Source organism: Acanthochromis polyacanthus, chromosome 11 (genome assembly GCF_021347895.1).
Source record: "Acanthochromis polyacanthus isolate Apoly-LR-REF ecotype Palm Island chromosome 11, KAUST_Apoly_ChrSc, whole genome shotgun sequence".
Classification (NCBI taxonomy): Eukaryota; Metazoa; Chordata; class Actinopteri; family Pomacentridae; genus Acanthochromis; species Acanthochromis polyacanthus.
In genome coordinates, this window is record NC_067123.1 from 6,914,962 (window position 1) to 6,936,475 (window position 21,514).

General features: G+C 40.3%; 1 protein-coding gene across 1 annotated transcript in view; it reads left to right on the forward strand.

Annotated features, from left to right (window-relative positions):
• The first annotated feature begins 818 nt into the window (after positions 1-818).
• LOC110972298 (cyclic GMP-AMP synthase) overlaps positions 819-21,514 on the forward strand; it is a 30,597-nt gene continuing 9,901 nt past the window's right edge. Inside the window, 5 exon segments of the mRNA XM_051955973.1 lie at positions 819-1,218; positions 5,701-5,845; positions 15,676-15,813; positions 15,816-15,907; positions 16,397-16,619. Coding sequence (XP_051811933.1) covers positions 1,165-1,218; positions 5,701-5,845; positions 15,676-15,813; positions 15,816-15,907; positions 16,397-16,619 — 652 coding nt within the window. The 5' untranslated portion in view covers positions 819-1,164.

Below are 21,514 nucleotides of genomic sequence, written 5' to 3' on the forward strand. Positions count from 1 at the left end.
CACAAATCGATCCGAGAAGGGATTACACATATTTAGATTTCCCAGGAGTAGTGAAAGAATGAAACTGTGGGAAAATAAAGTCCGGAGAGTGGGATGGAAACCGACTTCATCATGATTTTTGTACCAGGTTAGTCCCATGTATGTACTTTCATGTTATGATGTATGGGTGAATGACAGATAGAAAAGTTTGATGTGATTTTAGGCAGTTGTGGTTATTTTGACTTTGACCATTTTCATGCATGGAGATGCATGAAATACGGGCCGCTGAAATTTAACGGGGTAACCCGTTAAACTTCAGCGGCCCATCTGAGCTTCGACAACAGCCTCCCTGTTCATTCACATGATTTCGAATTCAACAAACAGCTGACAGTTTTCTGTTTCCTATTTTCTGTTTTCCGTCCAACCTGCAGTCACTTATCAGCCTATGACCCGAACAGGCTCCGTGTTCTTCACCTGTTTCTGGGCTGTTAGCCGCCGTTAGCATGAGGATGCTGTTAGCCATATGCTTACAGCTGCAGCACCGTACAGGCGGACGGGAAAACGTATTTTACTAAATTGACCGAAGCTGCAAGCTCAATGATAGAAACATTATACACCCATGGAAAGCTTAGATTCTCATGAATCCGCCGGTATAAACCACTTTCAGATGTGATTACCACAGCGAGTAATATAAACACATTTGTCCAACAAACAGCAAATAACGTAAACAGCAGAACTCACCTTTGAAGGCTCAAAACTACCGGTAGTCACAGATGAAAATATTCCACAAAACAGCCATAATCCAACCTTGGACATCCAGACAAAACAAACGAGTAAATTATTTTGTCCAAAACATGTCTTGAAATCAGTAAACAATCCATAGTTTTCGTGAATGTGCACCTCGCGCTGCGCGTCCCATATTGAGTGAATGGAAACAAAATGGCTTCAAATCCCCAGTTGTCGCCACTCTCATTATATAGGCACGCTAGAGTGCCTTAGAGTGCCTATATAATGAGAGTGGCGACAACTGGGGATTTGAAGCCATTTTGTTTCCATTCACTCAATATGGGACGCGCAGCGCGAGGTGGACATTCACGAAAACTATGGATTGTTTATTGATTTTAAGACACGTTTTGGACAAAATAATTTACTGGCTTGTATTGTCTGGATGTCCAAGGTTGGATTATGGCCGTTTATAGTTGGATATTTTCATCTGTGACTAGTTTTGAGCCTTCAAAGGTGAGTTGTGCTGTTTACGTTATTTGCTGTTTGTTGGACAAATGTGTCTATATTACCCGCTGTGGTAATCACATCTGAAAGTGGTTTATACCGGCGGATTCATGAGAATCTAAGCTTTCCATGGGTGTATAATGTTTCTATCATCGAGCTTGCAGCTTTGGTCAATTTAGTAAAATACGTTTTCCCGTCCGCCTGTACGCTGCTGCAGCTGTAAGCATATGGCTAACAGCATCCTCATGCTAACGGCGGCTAACAGCCCAGAAACAGGTGAAGACGGAGCCTGTTCGGGTCATATGAGGCTGATAAGTGACTGCAGGTTGGACGGAAAACAGAAAATAGGAAACAGAAAACTGTCAGCTGTTTGTTGAATTCGAAATCATGTGAATGAACAGGGAGGCTGTTGTCGAAGCTCAGATGGGCCGCTGAAGTTTAACGGGTTACCCCGTTAAATTTCAGCGGCCCGTATTTCATGCATCTCCATGCATGAAAATGGTCAAAGTCAAAATAACCACAACTGCCTAAAATCACATCAAACTTTTCTATCTGTCATTCACCCATACATCATAACATGAAAGTACATACATGGGACTAACCTGGTACAAAAATCATGATGAAGTCGGTTTCCATCCCACTCTCCGGACTTTATTTTCCCACAGTTTCATTCTTTCACTACTCCTGGGAAATCTAAACATGTGTAATCCCTTCTCGGATCGATTTGTGTACCCAAAGGCACAACAGCCCGTCATTTTTCAGGTATTTATGAAGCCAAAAAAGTCCGAGAATTACTCTCTGCGTTGTAAACAACGTTAACAGGCATAACCGGCGTTCATAAATAGGAAACAAAATGGCTCCTATAGATCACGTGACCAAAATTTTTTGGACCCGTCATGTCGCCACTCTCATTATATAGGCATTCTAGAGTGCCTGAGTTATTACTGCCACCTACTGTTAAAATATGTGTATTGTCTTTATGACTGTAGCACACAATGTTACTGTTAATATCCAGAGTTTCTGTTTTGCACAGGTTTTCAAATTTAATGTAGAATGCTAGCTTGATTCCGTATGACCACAATTTCAGTGATGTTCGTAAATATTACAAAAAACACAAGTGGATTAAAAATTTATTTTACAAATTACAAAATATTAATAGAGAGGAATTTCTGCACTTTCTGTGAATTAACAGAAAAGTACTCAGACTGTGATTTGATATTTTATGGTCTTAACTCAGAAAAATGTTCTAATTTTACATTACTTTTTTTATTTTGTCATTCATTTGTATCTCCTTGGTGATTGAATGTGGGATCAGTGCTGAAAATCAGCCATCACACAGACACAGAAAATGAAAACTAAACAACACTCAGCCCTGTATAAGACATTTAAGTGAATTCTCAAGAATAACTTGTCTGTTAGAGTTTATATCAGCAGTTGATCGTATCCATACAAGGCCCATGCCTACACAAGACGAGCAAAAGGCATAAAATCACACTCCCTTACAGCTAAGTTCTTCTCTTACATCCCTCGCAGCAGGAAAAAAAAAAAGGTTAAGTTCAGTCTCTTTGGGTTCTTGATCGAGCTGTTTTCACTAATAAGGCGAGATGTCACTTAACTGATTTTTTTTGTGCAGCCCTGTCTCGCTTTCTGCTTCCCTGAAACTGAACATTGATTTACATCTGCGAGCAAAACAGGATAATATCTCCTGTGTACTTCAAGGTACCAAGTTTAAACTAGCCTCAAACCATTAGAGCTCACAGTATTTCCCATATATTCTCACATGGCATCATCTTTTACAGCAGTTTGCTTGGCTATGGTGCCAAAATTCATGGAATTTATCATGTGGAGTCCAAATTTTCATGTTCCAACATGATCTTTTTCAGGATGTTTCAATAAAAGACTCTTGGTTGGGATCCAGACAGTCGTGATCAGAGCCAATGACGTGTATGTTATCATCACTGGCAGTAAATGATCACAGCTGCAAGAACTTTAGGAAATGTGTGGAGCTTTTGGCTAATCTGAAGTGGATCCCCGTCCATTTACATGTTCTGTATGTTTTCTAATCTGACCAGACCATCTTAGAATAAACCTGGAAAACAAGGACAGATGGTTTGGTGCAGCTTCAGCAGTAATAATTATATTCTACAATTTCATTTAGAAGACACTTTATCCAGGAAACAGCCTCATTGTCTCCTCGTGGTGCATTCAAAGGAAACAATGAGTGAAAATACACAGAAGCCCCACTGGTTTATCTAATTCCTCTGATTTGAGCCTCTGTCTTCCTACATGTGACCCTGAAGTCAATCTCATCTTAAAGAACGGATCCACCGATGCATTTTTGCACAGGTATACTATTGCTGAAATGAAAAAGAGGTTTTCTGGAGGAGTTGTGAGTGAAGATGCACCGGCGGATCCTTTCAGAGACTTTTAGCAGCAGTGATGTATAAAAGAGTCATGAAAGTGCTGCTGTTCTGTGCTTGTGGTAAATGAAACAATAAGAATGAACAACATCTGTGCATGTTTGTCTCAATTCAAAGTAAATTTACGAGCTGCCGTGAACACCGCTCGTCTCATTTTCTAGCTTTACGTAATCTTGTCTGAGATGTGAGCAAAGGAAGTGAAGCAGCAGGTGTTTAACAAAATAAGACATTTTTACCTCAGCTGCTGTTTTAGAGCGACATCAGTGACTGTGACATGACACATCTGTCCACATTAAACTTTATGTCTGAAATTATTACAGATTCAGGTTGAAGAGGTGTATCTGATAAAGCGAGTGCTGAGTGATAAATATCCTGGATTTATGCATTTTAGGAGAATGAACTTAAGCATCGAAACATGCTGACTTCATATTGAAAAAATGTATTAATCCCACACAGAACAAAAAAGTTTTTTTTTTGTGCAAATGTGCTTGTAAAGAGTCTACAAGTCAAACCTTTTGTTTTTGGATAATTTAAAGTGAACTTCAATGATTACTCCTCCGTTTTAATGCACAAATTTCCCACAAAAACAACTCTCAAATGGTTTTAATCTGGAATATTGAATAAATTTAAGGTTGAGATTCTGTTTGATGAAGAGTCAAAGAATAGAAGTGCTTTATTAATCACCAAGGGGAAAATTGGTTGCTACAGGAGAAAGAGTATAGTTCCCACCACCATAAATACAGATAAATAAGCAAAAATGTACTGTAAATACAAATAAACAAGAAGAAGAATATAAAATGCAAAATGCCCTACTTAAAGAATGTACAAGTGTTAAAAACCAGCCTGTTTAAGACCAGACTTGAAACCTTCCTTTTTGACAAATCCTATAGTTAGAGCTGACCCTGAGGGGAAAGTTGGAGTCTTCACTTGCAAAACTGACTTCTTCAACATCCCTTAGTTCTGCCCCTAATTCTGCTGCTGTAGACCTAGGCTGCTGTGGGACCTCTCTGGATGCACTGAGCCCTTCTCTAACTACCTTTGTATTTACTATATATATATATATATATATATATACATATATATATATATACACACACCGTTATTGCAATGCATTCACTGTTTCCCCAGTTTTCCTCCGTGTGTCTGATATGAACACAACAGTTTATTGTATTTGCTGCAGTGTGACTGGCTATAGGACATATACATATAATTCAAATAATGAAATGGGAATGGCTACAAGGTGGGGATGAAGCATGGTTTAGACTCAGTTCTCCCTGTAGTTGATGCACAGATATGTCCATATTTCTTGGCACACGATTCATCCAGTCAACAGTAGCTACACCCTGTGAAAAGAACCCGTCTTGTCAACAGTTCTTGCTCTATACCTGCCAGTTCTATTCCTTTGTTAGCTGTGATGGGATGCAGTTACTGCTGGTATCTCTAAACATGGTAGCTGTTACCATGTTTTGGTAGGTTTCGGTGTGTATAAGCAGCCATAACTGTCCAGTTTGAACTGTCTGTGACCCTCAGAGCCTGGTTTTTTTGGTCTCTTCCTCTGTTCAGGTCAGCACAGCTCATGCATTAGCTGCACAATAAATGGTATTTGTATCAATGTTACACTATTTATATATGGTAACAACTTCAGTGCTAAGCTAACAGTACCTTTATGAAAAATAATAAATCCTAGCTGATGCAGTAAGGCAGAGAGGGCTGAGAGCTCTCTGCCAGCCAGAAGTGATGTATTGGTCTATTGATTATATATCTCATCTGGCCTGGGATCGCCTCTCGATTCCCCAGAAAGAACTGTAGGACATCTGGATCGACCTGCTTCAAATAGACGACAAAAATGAAGGTTTGAAACGTCCTAACACGTAAACTGGATTCATTCCTCACTTAAATTACTCCCCCCCCCCCCCCCCCCCCCCCCCCCATAAATCACAAGTTACTGAGTTGTTCGGGATGAGCTATAAACTATGAAGAGATTAGAAGGTGTGTCAGTTTATAACACGACACAACAACACACCGGTGTTTCGTTACGTAAGCGAACCTGACACCATTTCTTGTTGTTAAGTCAATCTACAGAGCGAAGGAGGAGGAGGCGGAAGAAGAAGAGGGAGGACTTATCCACGGATGTTTCATGAAAACTGAAACTGAAAACAAACTCGGTGTGAAGCCGGAGAGACTGCAGCAACACGACTCAGCACCGCCGTTGTCAGGTGAGTCAAACCGCTGTTATGTTGTTTGGATTGAGAAATTAAAGTTTATTTAACAGCAGAAACTATCAAACATGTAATAGGATTTGAATCTGTATTTTTTTTAACGGTTTGATATTGAATGCAGTGGTTTCCTCTATAATGGTTCCTGTGTTTTTTTACGCTTGTTTGAGTTGTAATCTAAACTGGTTTCTGCTGATTGGTAGTTTTCTGATGAACCACACACAAAGGATCTGGTGATTTTTGACTACTTGGTGCTGTTTTTTCATAGAGATGTTGTATGCAGTGAACACCATATTGTGACTACTTGAGGTTAAAAAAAAAAAAAAAAAAAGCTATACAGTTGCCTTTTCCTGATCTCTACCCGTCAGGTGTTGCCCTGATGGGGGTAAATATTTATAAAAAGGTTTTACACTCATGCCAAGAAGAACTGTCCCTTTAAATCTCTTTACACGCCCATATTGGCTCTGATGCTGCTTAAAGCAAGAAGATGCATGTTTGTGTTGATACTACATGAAAAAAACATCAGAGCTCCTCTCACGAAATATTTCTGGTGATTAGAGAAGGCCTTTATTTTTAGGTGTATTTGCATGTTGTTGATCTATGTGTCCTTAATTATCAGTGCCTCTGATGAAGTCAGACGTTAATGAATTAAGAGATGCAGATGTGTGAAAGGGGGCAGAATATGTCAAAAAAAAAACCTGTAAAGCAGGTTATTATTGTCTTTAAATGGAGCTCTGCTGCTGGCAAACTTTGTTAAATCACTTTATGAAGTAGGTTCACTGTGTTTTAAGTGTTGTAACAGTGTCAGTGTTGGGGAAAAAAGTGATATGATAGAGGAATTTGTATTATTTCTACACATAACACAAAATCTAAAGATGTCCTGAAGGTTGTCTCTTTTTTTAAACAATCTTGACCTAAAATTTATTCAGTATTTCAGATTAAATCCATTTGTAGAAATAACCGCATTAAAACAGAGGAGCAATCATTTAATTTCACTTTAAATGATCCAAAAACAAAAGCTTTGACTTGAAAAAAAGACAAAACCTTTTTTGTCTCGAATGAGATTAACACATTTTTTTTCAATATGAGGTCAACATGTTTTGATGATGAGGTTCATTTTTTGAAATGCAGGATATTTATCACTTAGCAGTCACTTTACCAGATACACCTGTTCAACCTGGATTTGTAATAGATTCACACGTAAAGTTTAACATTTGACAGATGTGTCACATGTCATAGTTAACTAATGTCGCTCTACACCAGCAGCTACACACGTGGACAAAATTGTTGGTACCCCTCAGTTAAAGAAGGAAAAACCCACAATTCTCACTGAAATCACTTGAAACTCACAAACGCAACAATAAATAAAAATTTATTGAAAATTAAATAATCAAAATCAGCCATCACTTTTGAATTGTTGATTAACATAATTATTTAAAAAAACAAACTAATGAAATAGGGCTGGACAAAAATGATGGTACCCATAACTTAATATTTTGTTGCACAACCTTTTGAGGCAATCACTGCAATTAAACGATTTCTGTATTTGTCAATGAGCGTTCTGCAGCTGTCAACAGGTATTTTGGCCCACTCCTCATGAGCAAACAGCTCCAGTTGTCTCAGGTTTGATGGATGTCTTCTCCAAATGGCATGTTTCAGCTCCTTCCACATATGTTCAATGGGATTCAGATCTGGGCTCATAGAAGGCCACTTTAGAATAGTCCAACGCTTTTCTCTCAGCCATTCTTGGGTGTTTTTGACTGTGTGTTTTGGATCGTTGTCCTGTTGGAAGACCCATGACCTGCGACTGAGACCAAGCTTTCTGACACTAGGCAGCACATTTCTCTCCCGAATGCCTTGATAGTCTTCAGATTTCATCGTACCTTGCACACTTTCAAGACACCCTGTGCCAGATGCAGCAAAGCAGCCCCAAAACATTACTGAGCCTCCTCCATGTTTCACCGTAGGGACAGTGTTCTTTTCTTCGTATGCTTGGTTTTTGAGTCTATGAACATAGAGTTGATGTGCCTTACCAGAAAGCTCCAGTTGGGTCTCATCTGTCCAAAGGACATTCTCCCAGAAGCTTTGTGGCTTGTCAACATGCATTTTTGCAAATTCCAGTCTGGCTTTTTTATGAGTTTTTTTCAGCAGTGGTGTCCTCCTTGGTCGTCTCCCATGAAGTCCACTTTGGCTCAAACAACGAGGAATGGTGCGATCTGACACTGATGTACCTTGGCCTTGGAGTTCACCTTTAATTTCTTTGGAGGTTGCTCTGGGCTCTTTGGATACAATTCCAACGATCCGTCTCTTCAATTTGTCATCAATTTTCCTCTTGCGGCCACGTCCAGGGAGGTTGGCTACTGTCCCGTGGGTCTTGAACTTCTGAATAATATGAGCCACTGTTGTCACAGGAACTTCAAGCTGTTTAGAGATGGTCTTATAGACTTTACCTTTAAGATGTTTGTCTATCATTTTTTTTCGGATGTCCTGGGACAATTCTCTCCTTCGCTTTCTGTTGTCCATGTTCAGTGTGGTACACACCTTTTCACCAAACAGCAGGGTGACTACTTGTCTCCCTTTAAATAGGCAGACTGACTGATTATGAGTACGGAAACACCTGTGATGTCAATTAAATGACACACCTGAGTTAATCATGTCACTCTGGTCAAATAGTTTTCAATCTTTTATAGAGGTACCATCATTTTTGTCCAGGCCTGTTTCATTAGTTTGTTTTTTTAAATAATTATGTTAATCAACAATTCAAAAGTAATGGCTGTTTTTTATTATTTAATTTTCAATAAATTTTTATTTATTGTTACTTTTGTGAGTTTCAAGTGATTTCAGTGAGAATTGTGGGTTTTTCCTTCTTTAACTGAGGGGTACCAACAATTTTGTCCACGTGTGTAAATGACTCTTTTATACATCACTGCAGCTAAAAGTCTCTAAAAGGATCCACCAGAAAACCTCTTCTGCATTTCTGCAATTTAGATGTTCTTTAGGATGAGATTAATTTCAGGCTCACATGTAGGAAGACAGAGGCTCAAATCAGAGGAATTAGATAAACCAGTGGGGCTTCTGTGTATTTTCTCTCATTGTTTCCTTTGAATGCACCACGAGGAGACGATGAGGCTTCTGGAGAAGTTTAGAACAAAGAAACGCTGCTGTTTCCTGGATAAAGTGTCTTCTAAATGAAATCGTAGATTACAATTATTACTGCTGAAGCTGCACCAAACCGTCTGTCCTTGTCTGCCAGGTTTATTCTAAGATGTTCTAGTCAGATTAGAACATACAGAACACGTAAATGGACGGGGATCCACTTCAGATTAGCCAAAAGCTCCACGCATTTCCTGAAGTTCTTGCAGCTGTGATCATTTACTGCCAGCGATGATAACGTACACGTCATTGGCTCTGATCACGACTGTCTGGATGCAAACCAAGAGTCTTTTATTGAAACATCCTATTAAGGTTTAAAAGATCACGTTGGAACATGAAAATTTGGACTCCACATGATAAATTCCATATATTTTGTATTTTGCCATTGCCAAGCAAAGTGCTGTAAAAGATGAATTCGTATGAGAATATATGGGAAATTGTGGCCATTTTGAAAATGGTCCCCCGTAAGGCAGACATGGACCAGTTCTGGTGCTTGTATGACAAATTGAATGCTATAGTGAGTGTGTCACACATGAACTTCTTTGTGACTCTTATCCAGGTAGTTTTCTCCAGACGAGATCCGTGCTTGTGTTGTATCCACTCTCAGATGTACGTCGCTTTGGATAAAAGCTTCTACTAAATGAAACTGAAGGGGTTAGAAGCAAAGTGATTTAACCCAAAAAAGACACAAACTGAATTTTGTATCATTTCTGTAATATTCTCTCTAGATTTTAGTGACAAAGTGATCTAACTCATAACCCAAATGTAGCGTTACAGCGGCGTCTCCAATGTTAGATCATTCTTTACCCTTTGATGCATAGGTGTGTCAAAAATGACCCGGTAAACTCGCAATATCTTTATAATGAACATTTTTTTATCATTTTTTATCATTTCATATCCCAGCTATTTCTCAAAACCATGTTTTTGATATCATTCCACTTAAATATTGAAGTTACGTCTAAAGAAATCATAACAATTGTATTACTAGCTGAAGCTCTTTATCACTGATAATATAATACAATAGAGCATGCACAAACTTGGAGGGCCGGAGAGCAGCAACTTCTGGAGGAAAAGAGTGGAAAAATGGATACTGACATTCTTCTATTGCTGTGTAATATTCTTCTTTTTTAACCATCAAAAAGTTCAAAATATGTTATGTAGTGAAAAATAAACATATTTCAAACATGAAATCATTCTTGTGTGGACAAAAATATACAAACAATCTGAATTCTGAACCAAAATCACAAGCAACTTGTCATACATGTGCAATCAGGTAGGATAGTTCAAGAAAAAATGTTTTTATTTAATATTTAAAAGTTTTCTATATGTTTTCTGTATTAATGTGACTGTCATGATTCAGAAAATATCACTTGTTGACGTCTGCATTATTAGTTTTTCTGTTATTATGAGCTCAGTGATGGAACTTTTCATGACAGCTTCATTTTTTTTTCACATTTCAACTCACCCATAATCACAGATTATTTGATCTAATTGTCCAATGTTGCAGATTCTAAATCGCTGACATGATGAGAAATAAAGGTAAAAATTTCAGCCTTTTGTCTATAAATGTTTCTGAGATGATATTGTTCAAACAGCCTCAAAATTCAATGTGCTCAAAATAGATAGATGGGCAATTAAAAAAGAAAATCTCATGAAATATTTGACATTTCATTCTAAAATTTCATAGATACTATTTTCAGTATTCATAATTTATGATAAATAAGTTTCAAGCATATCGGAGATGGTCAAGCAGAAGGCAGTTGATGATTTAAGACAGAAAAATGTGGCTGTTAGAAAATCATCTCACTCCATCACACAGCTCTGATCTGTCTGTTAAAGGCTGAATTATGGAGGTACAGGACGGTTCGACGCCACGTAAAGATGAAACCAGAGGAATGTCGAGTCCTCCACGTCTCACACCGGTGAGACAACGGCAGAAAGTGAAGCAGCAACCATCAGGTGACAAACGGGGATTAACCTCTGAACTCTGAGCAGTTTCTGGGTGTTTTTATTCACTGTGGGTTCTTTTTTCACTGAAATATAAAGTGCTGCACCTCTATGGAAACAGAACATCCATGAAGAAGGAGAGAGAACTCAGAAAAGTTTTCTGTGCAGTAGGACACAGTTTGAGTGGTTCTGCATGACCAACTGAATACATGTAGTACATTTTAGTAACATACAGATCAACAGGTTTACAGATAAAACTTTTTCCCTCAGCTGAGAATCTGAATCATTCAAAGAGAATCATCAGGAAACAATTTGGTTAAAGGGAGACGCTTCTGACAGCCGATTTAAATATAAACTCTGAACAGAACTTGGACCAGGTTAGAGCCACAATATCAGTTACCATGGAGATCTAGCACCACAGTAACAGCTACCAGCGAGGTCTAGCACCACAGCATCAGTTACCATGTAGGTCTAGCTCTTCAGCATCAGTTACCATGGAGATCTAGCACCACAGCATCAGGAGGTCTAGCTTTACAGCATGAGTTACCATGGAGATCTAGCACCACAGCATCAGTTACCATGGAGGTCTAGCTCTACAGCATCAGTTACCATGGAGATCTAGCTCTACAGCATGAGTTACCATGGAGATCTAGCTCCACAGTAACAGCGACCAGGGAGGTCTAGCACCACAGCATCAGTTACCATGTAGGTCTAGCTCTTCAGCATCAGTTACCATGGAGATCTAGCACCACAGCATCAGGAGGTCTAGCTCTACAGCATGAGTTACCATGGAGATCTAGCACCACAGCATGAGTTACCATGGAGATCTAGCTCTACAGCATCAGTTACCATGGAGATCTAGCTCTACAGCATCAGTTACCATGGAGATCTAGCTCTACAGCATCAGTTACCATGGAGATCTAGCTCTACAGCATCAGTTACCATGGAGGTCTAGCTCCACAGCATCAGTTACCATGGAGATCTAGCTCCACAGCATCAGTTACCATGGAGATCTAGCTCTACAGCATCAGTTACCGTGGAGGTCTAGCTCTACAGCATCAGTTACCGTGGAGGTCTAGCTCCACAGCATCAGTTACCGTGGAGGTCTAGCTCCACAGCATCAGTTAACATGGAGATCCAGCTCCACAGCATCAGTTACCATGGAGATCTAGCACCACAGCATCAGCTACCATGGAGATCTAGCTCCACAGCATCAGTTACCATGGAGATCTAGCTCCACAGCATCAGTTAACATGGAAATCTAGCTCTACAGCATCAGTTACCATGGAGATCTAGCTCCACGACATCAGTTACCGTGGAGGTCTAGCACCACAGCATCAGTTACCGTGGAGGTCTAGCTCTACAGCATCAGTTACCGTGGAGGTCTAGCTCTACAGCATCAGTTAACATGGAGATCTAGCTCCACAGCATCAGTTACCATGGAGATCTAGCACCACAGCATCAGCTACCATGGAGATCTAGCTCCACAGCATCAGTTACCATGGAGATCTAGCTCCACAGCATCAGTTACCATGGAGATCTAGCTCCACAGCATCAGTTACCATGGAGATCTAGCTCCACAGCATCAGTTACCATGGAGATCGAGCTCCACGACATCAGTTACCATGGAGGTCTAGCACCACAGCATCAGTTACCATGGAGATCTAGCACCACAGCATCAGTTAACATGGAAATCTAGCACCACAGCATCAGTTAACATGGAAATCTAGCACCACAGCATCAGTTACCATGGAGATCTAGCTCCACGACATCAGTTACCATGGAGGTCTAGCACCACAGCATCAGTTACCATGGAGATCTAGCTCCACAGCATCAGTTAACATGGAAATCTAGCTCTACAGCATCAGTTACCATGGAGATCTAGCTCCACGACATCAGTTACCGTGGAGGTCTAGCTCTACAGCATCAGTTACCATGGAGATCTAGCTCTACAGCATCAGTTACCATGGAGATCTAGCTCTACAACATCAGTTACCATGGAGATCTAGCTCTACAGCATCAGTTACCATGGAGGTCTAGCTCCACAGCATCAGTTACCATGGAGATCTAGCTCCACAGCATCAGTTACCATGGAGATCTAGCTCTACAGCATCAGTTACCGTGGAGGTCTAGCTCTACAGCATCAGTTACCGTGGAGGTCTAGCTCCACAGCATCAGTTACCGTGGAGGTCTAGCTCCACAGCATCAGTTAACATGGAGATCTAGCTCCACAGCATCAGTTACCATGGAGATCTAGCACCACAGCATCAGCTACCATGGAGATCTAGCTCCACAGCATCAGTTACCATGGAGATCTAGCTCCACAGCATCAGTTAACATGGAAATCTAGCTCTACAGCATCAGTTACCATGGAGATCTAGCTCCACGACATCAGTTACCGTGGAGGTCTAGCACCACAGCATCAGTTACCGTGGAGGTCTAGCTCTACAGCATCAGTTACCGTGGAGGTCTAGCTCTACAGCATCAGTTAACATGGAGATCTAGCTCCACAGCATCAGTTACCATGGAGATCTAGCACCACAGCATCAGCTACCATGGAGATCTAGCTCCACAGCATCAGTTACCATGGAGATCTAGCTCCACAGCATCAGTTACCATGGAGATCTAGCTCTACAGCATCAGTTACCATGGAGATCTAGCTCCACAGCATCAGTTAACATGGAAATCTAGCTCTACAGCATCAGTTACCATGGAGATCTAGCTCCACGACATCAGTTACCGTGGAGGTCTAGCACCACAGCATCAGTTACCGTGGAGGTCTAGCTCTACAGCATCAGTTACCGTGGAGGTCTAGCTCTACAGCATCAGTTAACATGGAGATCTAGCTCCACAGCATCAGTTACCATGGAGATCTAGCACCACAGCATCAGCTACCATGGAGATCTAGCTCCACAGCATCAGTTACCATGGAGATCTAGCTCCACAGCATCAGTTACCATGGAGATCTAGCTCCACAGCATCAGTTACCATGGAGATCTAGCTCCACAGCATCAGTTACCATGGAGATCGAGCTCCACGACATCAGTTACCATGGAGGTCTAGCACCACAGCATCAGTTACCATGGAGATCTAGCACCACAGCATCAGTTAACATGGAAATCTAGCACCACAGCATCAGTTAACATGGAAATCTAGCACCACAGCATCAGTTACCATGGAGATCTAGCACCACAGCATCAGTTAACATGGAAATCTAGCACCACAGCATCAGTTAACATGGAAATCTAGCTCCACAGCATCAGTTACCATGGAGATCTAGCTCCACGACATCAGTTACCATGGAGGTCTAGCACCACAGCATCAGTTACCATGGAGATCTAGCACCACAGCATCAGTTAACATGGAAATCAAGCACCACAGCATCAGTTAACATGGAAATCTAGCTCTACAGCATCAGTTACCATGGAGGTCTAGCACCACAGCATCAGTTACCATGGAGATCTAGCTCTACAGCATCAGTTACCGTGGAGGTCTAGCTCTACAGCATCAGTTAACATGGAGATCTAGCTCCACAGCATCAGTTACCATGGAGATCTAGCACCACAGCATCAGCTACCATGGAGATCTAGCTCCACAGCATCAGTTACCATGGAGATCTAGCTCCACAGCATCAGTTACCATGGAGATCTAGCTCCACGACATCAGTTACCATGGAGGTCTAGCACCACAGCATCAGTTACCATGGAGATCTAGCACCACAGCATCAGTTAACATGGAAATCTAGCACCACAGCATCAGTTACCATGGAGATCTAGCTCCACGACATCAGTTACCATGGAGGTCTAGCACCACAGCATCAGTTACCATGGAGATCTAGCACCACAGCATCAGTTAACATGGAAATCTAGCACCACAGCATCAGTTAACATGGAAATCTAGCTCCACAGCATCAGTTACCATGGAGATCTAGCTCCACGACATCAGTTACCATGGAGGTCTAGCACCACAGCATCAGTTACCATGGAGATCTAGCACCACAGCATCAGTTAACATGGAAATCAAGCACCACAGCATCAGTTAACATGGAAATCTAGCTCTACAGCATCAGTTACCATGGAGATCTAGCACCACAGCATCAGTTACCATGGAGATCTAGCACCACAGCTTCAGTTACCATGGAGATTAGCTCACAAATGCCCACAAATGTTACTGAAAAAAATGGTGAGTCTGCATAATATAAAGATTTCATTATTTATATTTTTACAACTTCAGCAAGCGAACCGTTCTTCAGACTTTTTCACATTTTAGTAATGAGTCAGGCATGACTTCTTGGTTGGCTAAAGAACTTCAAAGAATTCTATTTATTTATTTCTCAAAATCTGCTTAAAATGGTTAATGGTTAATTTTTAGAGGATATTTAAAGAAGACATGGAAAATATAATGATTTTGGTTAAATAACATAATTCTAAACTTAGATTTGATTAATTTTCTTGATGCACATCACAACTGACTAGTTCCAAGATCATCAGAAAGTTGAATATCCGATCATTCTTTTCTTTCACAGTACCTGGCACTGATTGATTGAATTTTGATGATTTAAAAATAAAAAAACAACACACTTTTACGACCTACCTGTGGGTTTCAGGGTTCAGTTGGTTAAATCAAGGATGAGCTCTTCACTACTGCTGCATGTAAAAATGCTCATCATGCTTTGAGGATTTAACATTCATCTAGTATCTAACAGTTATCTGGTCCTTGTCGCTATACAGAGGAGTCCTCCCCGGTGGTAGAACAGTCGGTCTCCATCTCCCCAGAACTAGCCAGCTTGATCAAACGCAAAGCCAAAGACCTGAAGATCCGGCAGACGGACCGCCGCTGGGCTGCTGAGGTGGTCAACGATTTCCGTGAAACCTGCTGAGGTTCCTGAGGAGCTGCACTGATCAGCCGTTATTCCAGTCTGCAGACTTCCTCACCACCGGCAGCTACTTTGAGAAAGTGAAGGTGAGCTCAGCTTTGGCAGCTTTACTCTCATTTTGGGTTTGATTTTGCTCAAACAAATGGAAAAATAGAAATATTTGCTTTAAATTACATTAAAGAGTGTGTATACAGTTTTAAACAGGCATTTATTTAATCGGTTTAACTAAAACTTTGTTAAGGACACAGCAAAGAATTCTTTCTGTAGCAGCAGGTGGGCAGCATAGAGGCATACAGAAAGCTTTAAAAAGAAGCTTTGACAACATCAGATTACTGAGATAATGACAGTAGAGCAGCTTTTGTAAACAGGAGCTAAAGTTTAGTGTGTTGCTTCCAGTTGTTTAGTACTGTTTCCTCTGAGTTATCAATTAAATACCTGCAGCATGTTACACACCGGAGCAGTAAGTTCATTAATTAATTATAATTATGACAACCAACCCTTTTGCTTCATCTCCGTTCCATCTTTGGGCTCACTTTTATATCATACATCATGTTAAATCTGTGGTCCTGCTTCAGATCCACAGCCCCGACGAGTTCGACATGATGCTGAAGCTTCAGGTGCCGAATCGTCTCACCATGACGGAGCTGGACGGCGGCCTCTTCTACCGGATCGACCTCATCCGGACCACCCGGACCCACGTACAGGCCTTTCTGCTGGAGAACCAGCGAACCCTGTCGTCCAGCAAAGTCCTGAATGAGACGTACCGCTTGGTCCGCAAGTTCCTCAAGACTTACAAAGGTTTTCTGCTTTACCTTAAATCTGTTTGTCTGAGTTAAATCTAGTAATTAAAAGTAACCGGACTTCTTTGTGGTTCAGAAGTCTGGTGACTTTTAATCAAAGCTCTGAGGTAGCGACTGAATCCAGCTTTTGTTAACAAGAGCTGAAGTTTAGTGTGTTGCTTCCAGTTGGTTAGGACTGTTTCCTCTGAGTTTATTAACCCTCGTGTAGTCCTGTGGGTCAAATTGACCCGTTTTAAAGTTTGAAAATGTGGGGAAAAAAAATATATTTTCGCAGTGTCCACATTTTCAACATTTTTGGGAAATTTTGAACATTTTATGGGGGGAAAAAAGAAATGTTAAAAATGTTTCTGAAAGAACATTCACAAAACAATCAACCAAATCCAGCAAATTTCACTGGATTTTGGTCGATTTTTTTGCAAATGTTCTTAAAGAAAATATTAAAAGCTTTACTGAGATACATGTAATCACTTCAGATATTTGTACTCATTTTCTGGAAGATTTTCACTCATTTTTTTTAATCCCCCGCCGACCGTAGGCACGGAGGGGGGTATTGGCGTGGGCAGGTCCGTTCGTCTGTCCGCATTTCGTTTCCGGAGCATATCTCTGAAACTACTTGAGGGATTTCATTCATATTGCACCCAGGCGATCTCTATATAGTATAGATGTGCCTTTTGGGGTGTATGACCTTGACCTGATTTTCAGGGTCATAGTGAGGCACTCCAAATATTCTTTGGTTTCCGGATCATAGCTCAGAAACTAGTTGAGGGATTTCATTCATATTGCACACACTAAGCCTGTTGGTAATGTAGATGTGCCTTTTGGGGTGTATGACCTTGACCTGACTGTTTTTTTAATTGTAGTGAAGATGTATCATTTTGTAGGTGTATCGTCCAGTATATATTATTATTTCTTGCACTGAGAGGGACTATATATAAGGCGGGGGATGTTTTAAGCGAAGCGTGTTTATTAAAATATTTACAAGAATTTTCTTGCCAAATTTGGGGGATGTTTTAAAATAAAACTTTTAAGAGAAAGTTTTAAGGAATTATTGGAATTTTCTACCTGAAGGTTTTGCAAATTTTCAGAAATTTGAGGAATTTTTTTGCTGAATTTTTGGATTTTTTTCAGACAAGGAAACAGTATTTTTTGGTTCCTGTAAATGAGGACAACAGGAGGGTTAAGGCTGGGTTATGCTTTCCACATGAACAGGCCGTGTGGAAATGAGACGCTTGGAAATCTGCTTGAAAGACCGTGTGTGACTTTATACTTCATGCAACTGCAGGAGGCAGTGTATCACAAACACACGTCAACCTAGTCTACTGTAGTGCTTAACTAGAGTAGAAGAAGTTTGCCATTGTTTACACCACTTACGACACGACATTTTACCGAACAGCTGCATTTCAGCAGATAGTTCGAGTTTCACACCATGAATTGTTCATAATCTGGTTACATCGGTGATCTCTGTGTGATGAACACCATGATGTGAACTGCTTCGAAGAATGTTTAGAAAAACATTAAATTAGACACAAGATATGTCATATTCTGAACAATTTTAACTGTGTTCATGTCAAGTCATTTAGAAATATCATTTCTTATAAAGTATCTCGGTGCAGCTCATCGTTGAAACAAATGTGACTCTCCTGTGTCTGGTTCAGTGTTGAAGAAGCTCCACGTTGATCCACCATCAGTGAAGAAAACACTCTGATCATCTGACTTAACAGTAAACCAGTCGAGTTGTAGTGAAATAGTGATAAATATGAACAACACAAATATGGAGTCGCTTTGAAGAGTGTTCTGACCGTTCAAACATTTAATTTTTTTGCTGAATGAATACAAGTTTCCTCCATCAGTCTGTCATCAACAACCCAACATGACAAAGAGTAAAACTTCTTTTCACAGATTTTTGTAAATTTATTAAACATCAAAATTGAAATGCCTCAAAATCACTTTTCACAAAACATCACAAAAGTAAATCTTATTTTTTTTATATTTATTCAACAAGTATTAAATTCACATTAACACAGCAAGATGTGAAAAACAATGTTACTAAAAGGTACTTTCAGTACACATTTTAAAAACATTTTTACAATAAATTATATCTTACTGTTGACAATATTTCAATGTCATGCTTAAAACATGAGATCATATTAAACAGTCCAAAAGTTTTTAAAGTGAATCTTTGCCACAATAAACACAGTTTTTATATTTTTACAATGTTTATTTAATAAGATTATATGTTGTGCTAATAATTATAAATAACATCAAAATGTTAAAAGGCCATTTACATTTTATTTGTAATACACATGAACAGTTTTAAATATATTTTAACAATAAACAAAGGAAATATTACATTTTACAATGTTTATCTTACAGGTTCTTGTGTTAGAATAAACAATAACAGTTTTAAAGTTTTTCTATTAAACTAAGTAAGTTATTGATGTCAGTTTTTTTCTTTTACATTTTAATTAACCCTCCTGTTGTCCTCATTTACAGGCACCAAAAAATATTGTTTCCTTCTCTGAAAAAAAATCCAAAAATTCAGCAAAAAAATTCCCCAAATTTCTGAAAATTTGCAGAACCTTCTGGAAGAAATTTCCAATAATTCCTTAGAATTTTCCTTTTAAAGTTTTATTTAAAAAAAATCTCCCAAATTTGGCAAGAAAATTCTTATAAATATTTTTTTAAATGAGTAAAAATCTTCTAAAAATCCTAAAAATATCTAAAGTGATTACATATATGTCAGCAAAACTTCTAATATTTTCTTTAAGAACATTCACATAAATGAAACATTTGTGAGTGTTCTTAAGAAACATTTTCTCTTTTCCACCAAAAAATGTTCAAAGATTTCCCCAAAATGTTGAAAATGTGGACATCAGAAGTGTCACTGTGAATATATATATATTTTTCCACATTTTCAAACTTTAAAACGGGTCAACTTTGACCTGCAGGACAACAGGAGGGTTAAACTAGCAAATCTAACTTTTGACAATGTTTATCTCCAAAGTTCTCATCTTATGTTGGATCATAACAAAAATATTCAAAAGGTTTTTACATTAAACATTAACAAAGCAGTAAACATCTTCTCTGTCTGGCTGTCAGAGCTCAGAGACAAACAGGTGGCAGCTTCCTCTGTCTTCATTTGATGCTTTGTGAGGAGCTTCCTAAACCCACCGGCACAGAACCAGCACATGATGGAAACTAGTTCTGTGCAGGCAGAGTCAGGACGCCCCTCCGCGGCTGGAGACGTTGCTGTTGGAGGCAGGGGCGTCTGAATTGGAGCGCTGACCTGGCAAACAGAAAAACAGGACCCAAAAATCAAACTTTGACTCGTTCCTGGCTGCTGAACTGTTGAATTATAATTATCAGTGCTTCTTAACAGACATGGAGCCATAAATAAATGTACAGTAGGTGTGGAACGGTTCTAAGCTCTATCAGTTCACATCAACATACAGAAAGTTTACTTTAGCTCATCACCACTTCATGTCCCTGTTGGTGCTTTTGTCGTCTTTGTGAGGACTCACTTAGTCAGCTGACTGAAAACGCTCCTCCAACCCTCCAGTGGGTTCCTGGTCGTCCATCCTTCTGGTCTGGTCCGTCCGGTCCTCTCTGCCCACCATCCAGGAGTTCCCTGAACGGAACTCCTGGATGATGGATGAAGAAAAAAACATAAAGTTCTACAGTCAGTAAAATGCTTCAATTATAAATTATCATGAACAGATATTAAGTCCTGAGAAACTGATGAAGTAATAACTTACCTTTTTCGGAGGAAGAAAGAAACAAAGTTAGTATCATGGATAATAGTTAAATATTGAAAAATGTGCAGTTGGAATTTTGCTTACCTCTGATAGAGAGAAGAAGAAACACACCTGTATTTGTCAGGTGCTCATACCTACCACCTCCCACATTGTCTGATGACGCTAAGACATGTGAAGGAGGATTTTTACTATTTGCAGGGATCTTGATGTTTTTTGATCCGTGCAGTAAGAAGTGGGAGCTGCCTGTCAGCTGGAACTTCTCCGATCAGAGCTTCCACCAGTTTCAGGACTAATCGGAGTCGCTATCATCTGGACTCCGAAAAGGCCTGAACCAGCTTCCACCCGTCACAGAGAAGCCCGGGCTTGATGTGGAGGGACCCGACGCACTGTGGTCTGTGGACGAAGAGGATGGTCCAGGCTGTGCGTCGTCCTCTTCGCTGACCCGCTGCCTCTTCATACTTACCTGGGCCTCCACATCGCACTCCTCCCGGATCCTCTTGAGGAAGGAGCTGATGTGGACGGCAAGGTCCTCTGGGGGAGCAGCGGGAGCAGCGATGACCGGAGCACCAGCAGGAGGGGGGAGACGCTGGACAAGGGGGGAGCGGGGTCGGCCGTCCTCTTCTTCGCCGTCCTCCAGGTCTTCTTCGTCCTCGTCCAGGCTGTCATAGCCGGAGTCTTCGCTGGTGCTCCAGTCGGACCAGGCGTCGGAGTCTTCCGTCTCGGGGTCTTCCTCTTCAGAGTCTTCTTCCTCTGGGTCTTCTTCCTCTGGGTCTTCTTCCTCTGGGTCTTCTTCCTCTGGGTCTTCTTCTTCTTCGTATGGAGCCAGAACATGGTAGAAGATGGGAGGGTCGTCGTCATCAAAGATCCAGATGGTCTCCGGGAATCCGACGGCAGGGGGATGCTCCACGGCGTAGTCCACAGACCCTGAGAGGAAACAAGGTCATCACATGTTAGTACTTCTAACATCATTAGATATCAGGACTAAATCATCTACAGTCACAACTAAAGTTAATAACAGTTCACTATAACCATCCAACAACAGTGTCAACGCCACAAACACTAAATCAGTAATTCTGCAGTCTGTTCTTTCATGTGAGACTTTATGAAAACAATGATTTACTCTACTTTGGTCACTTGG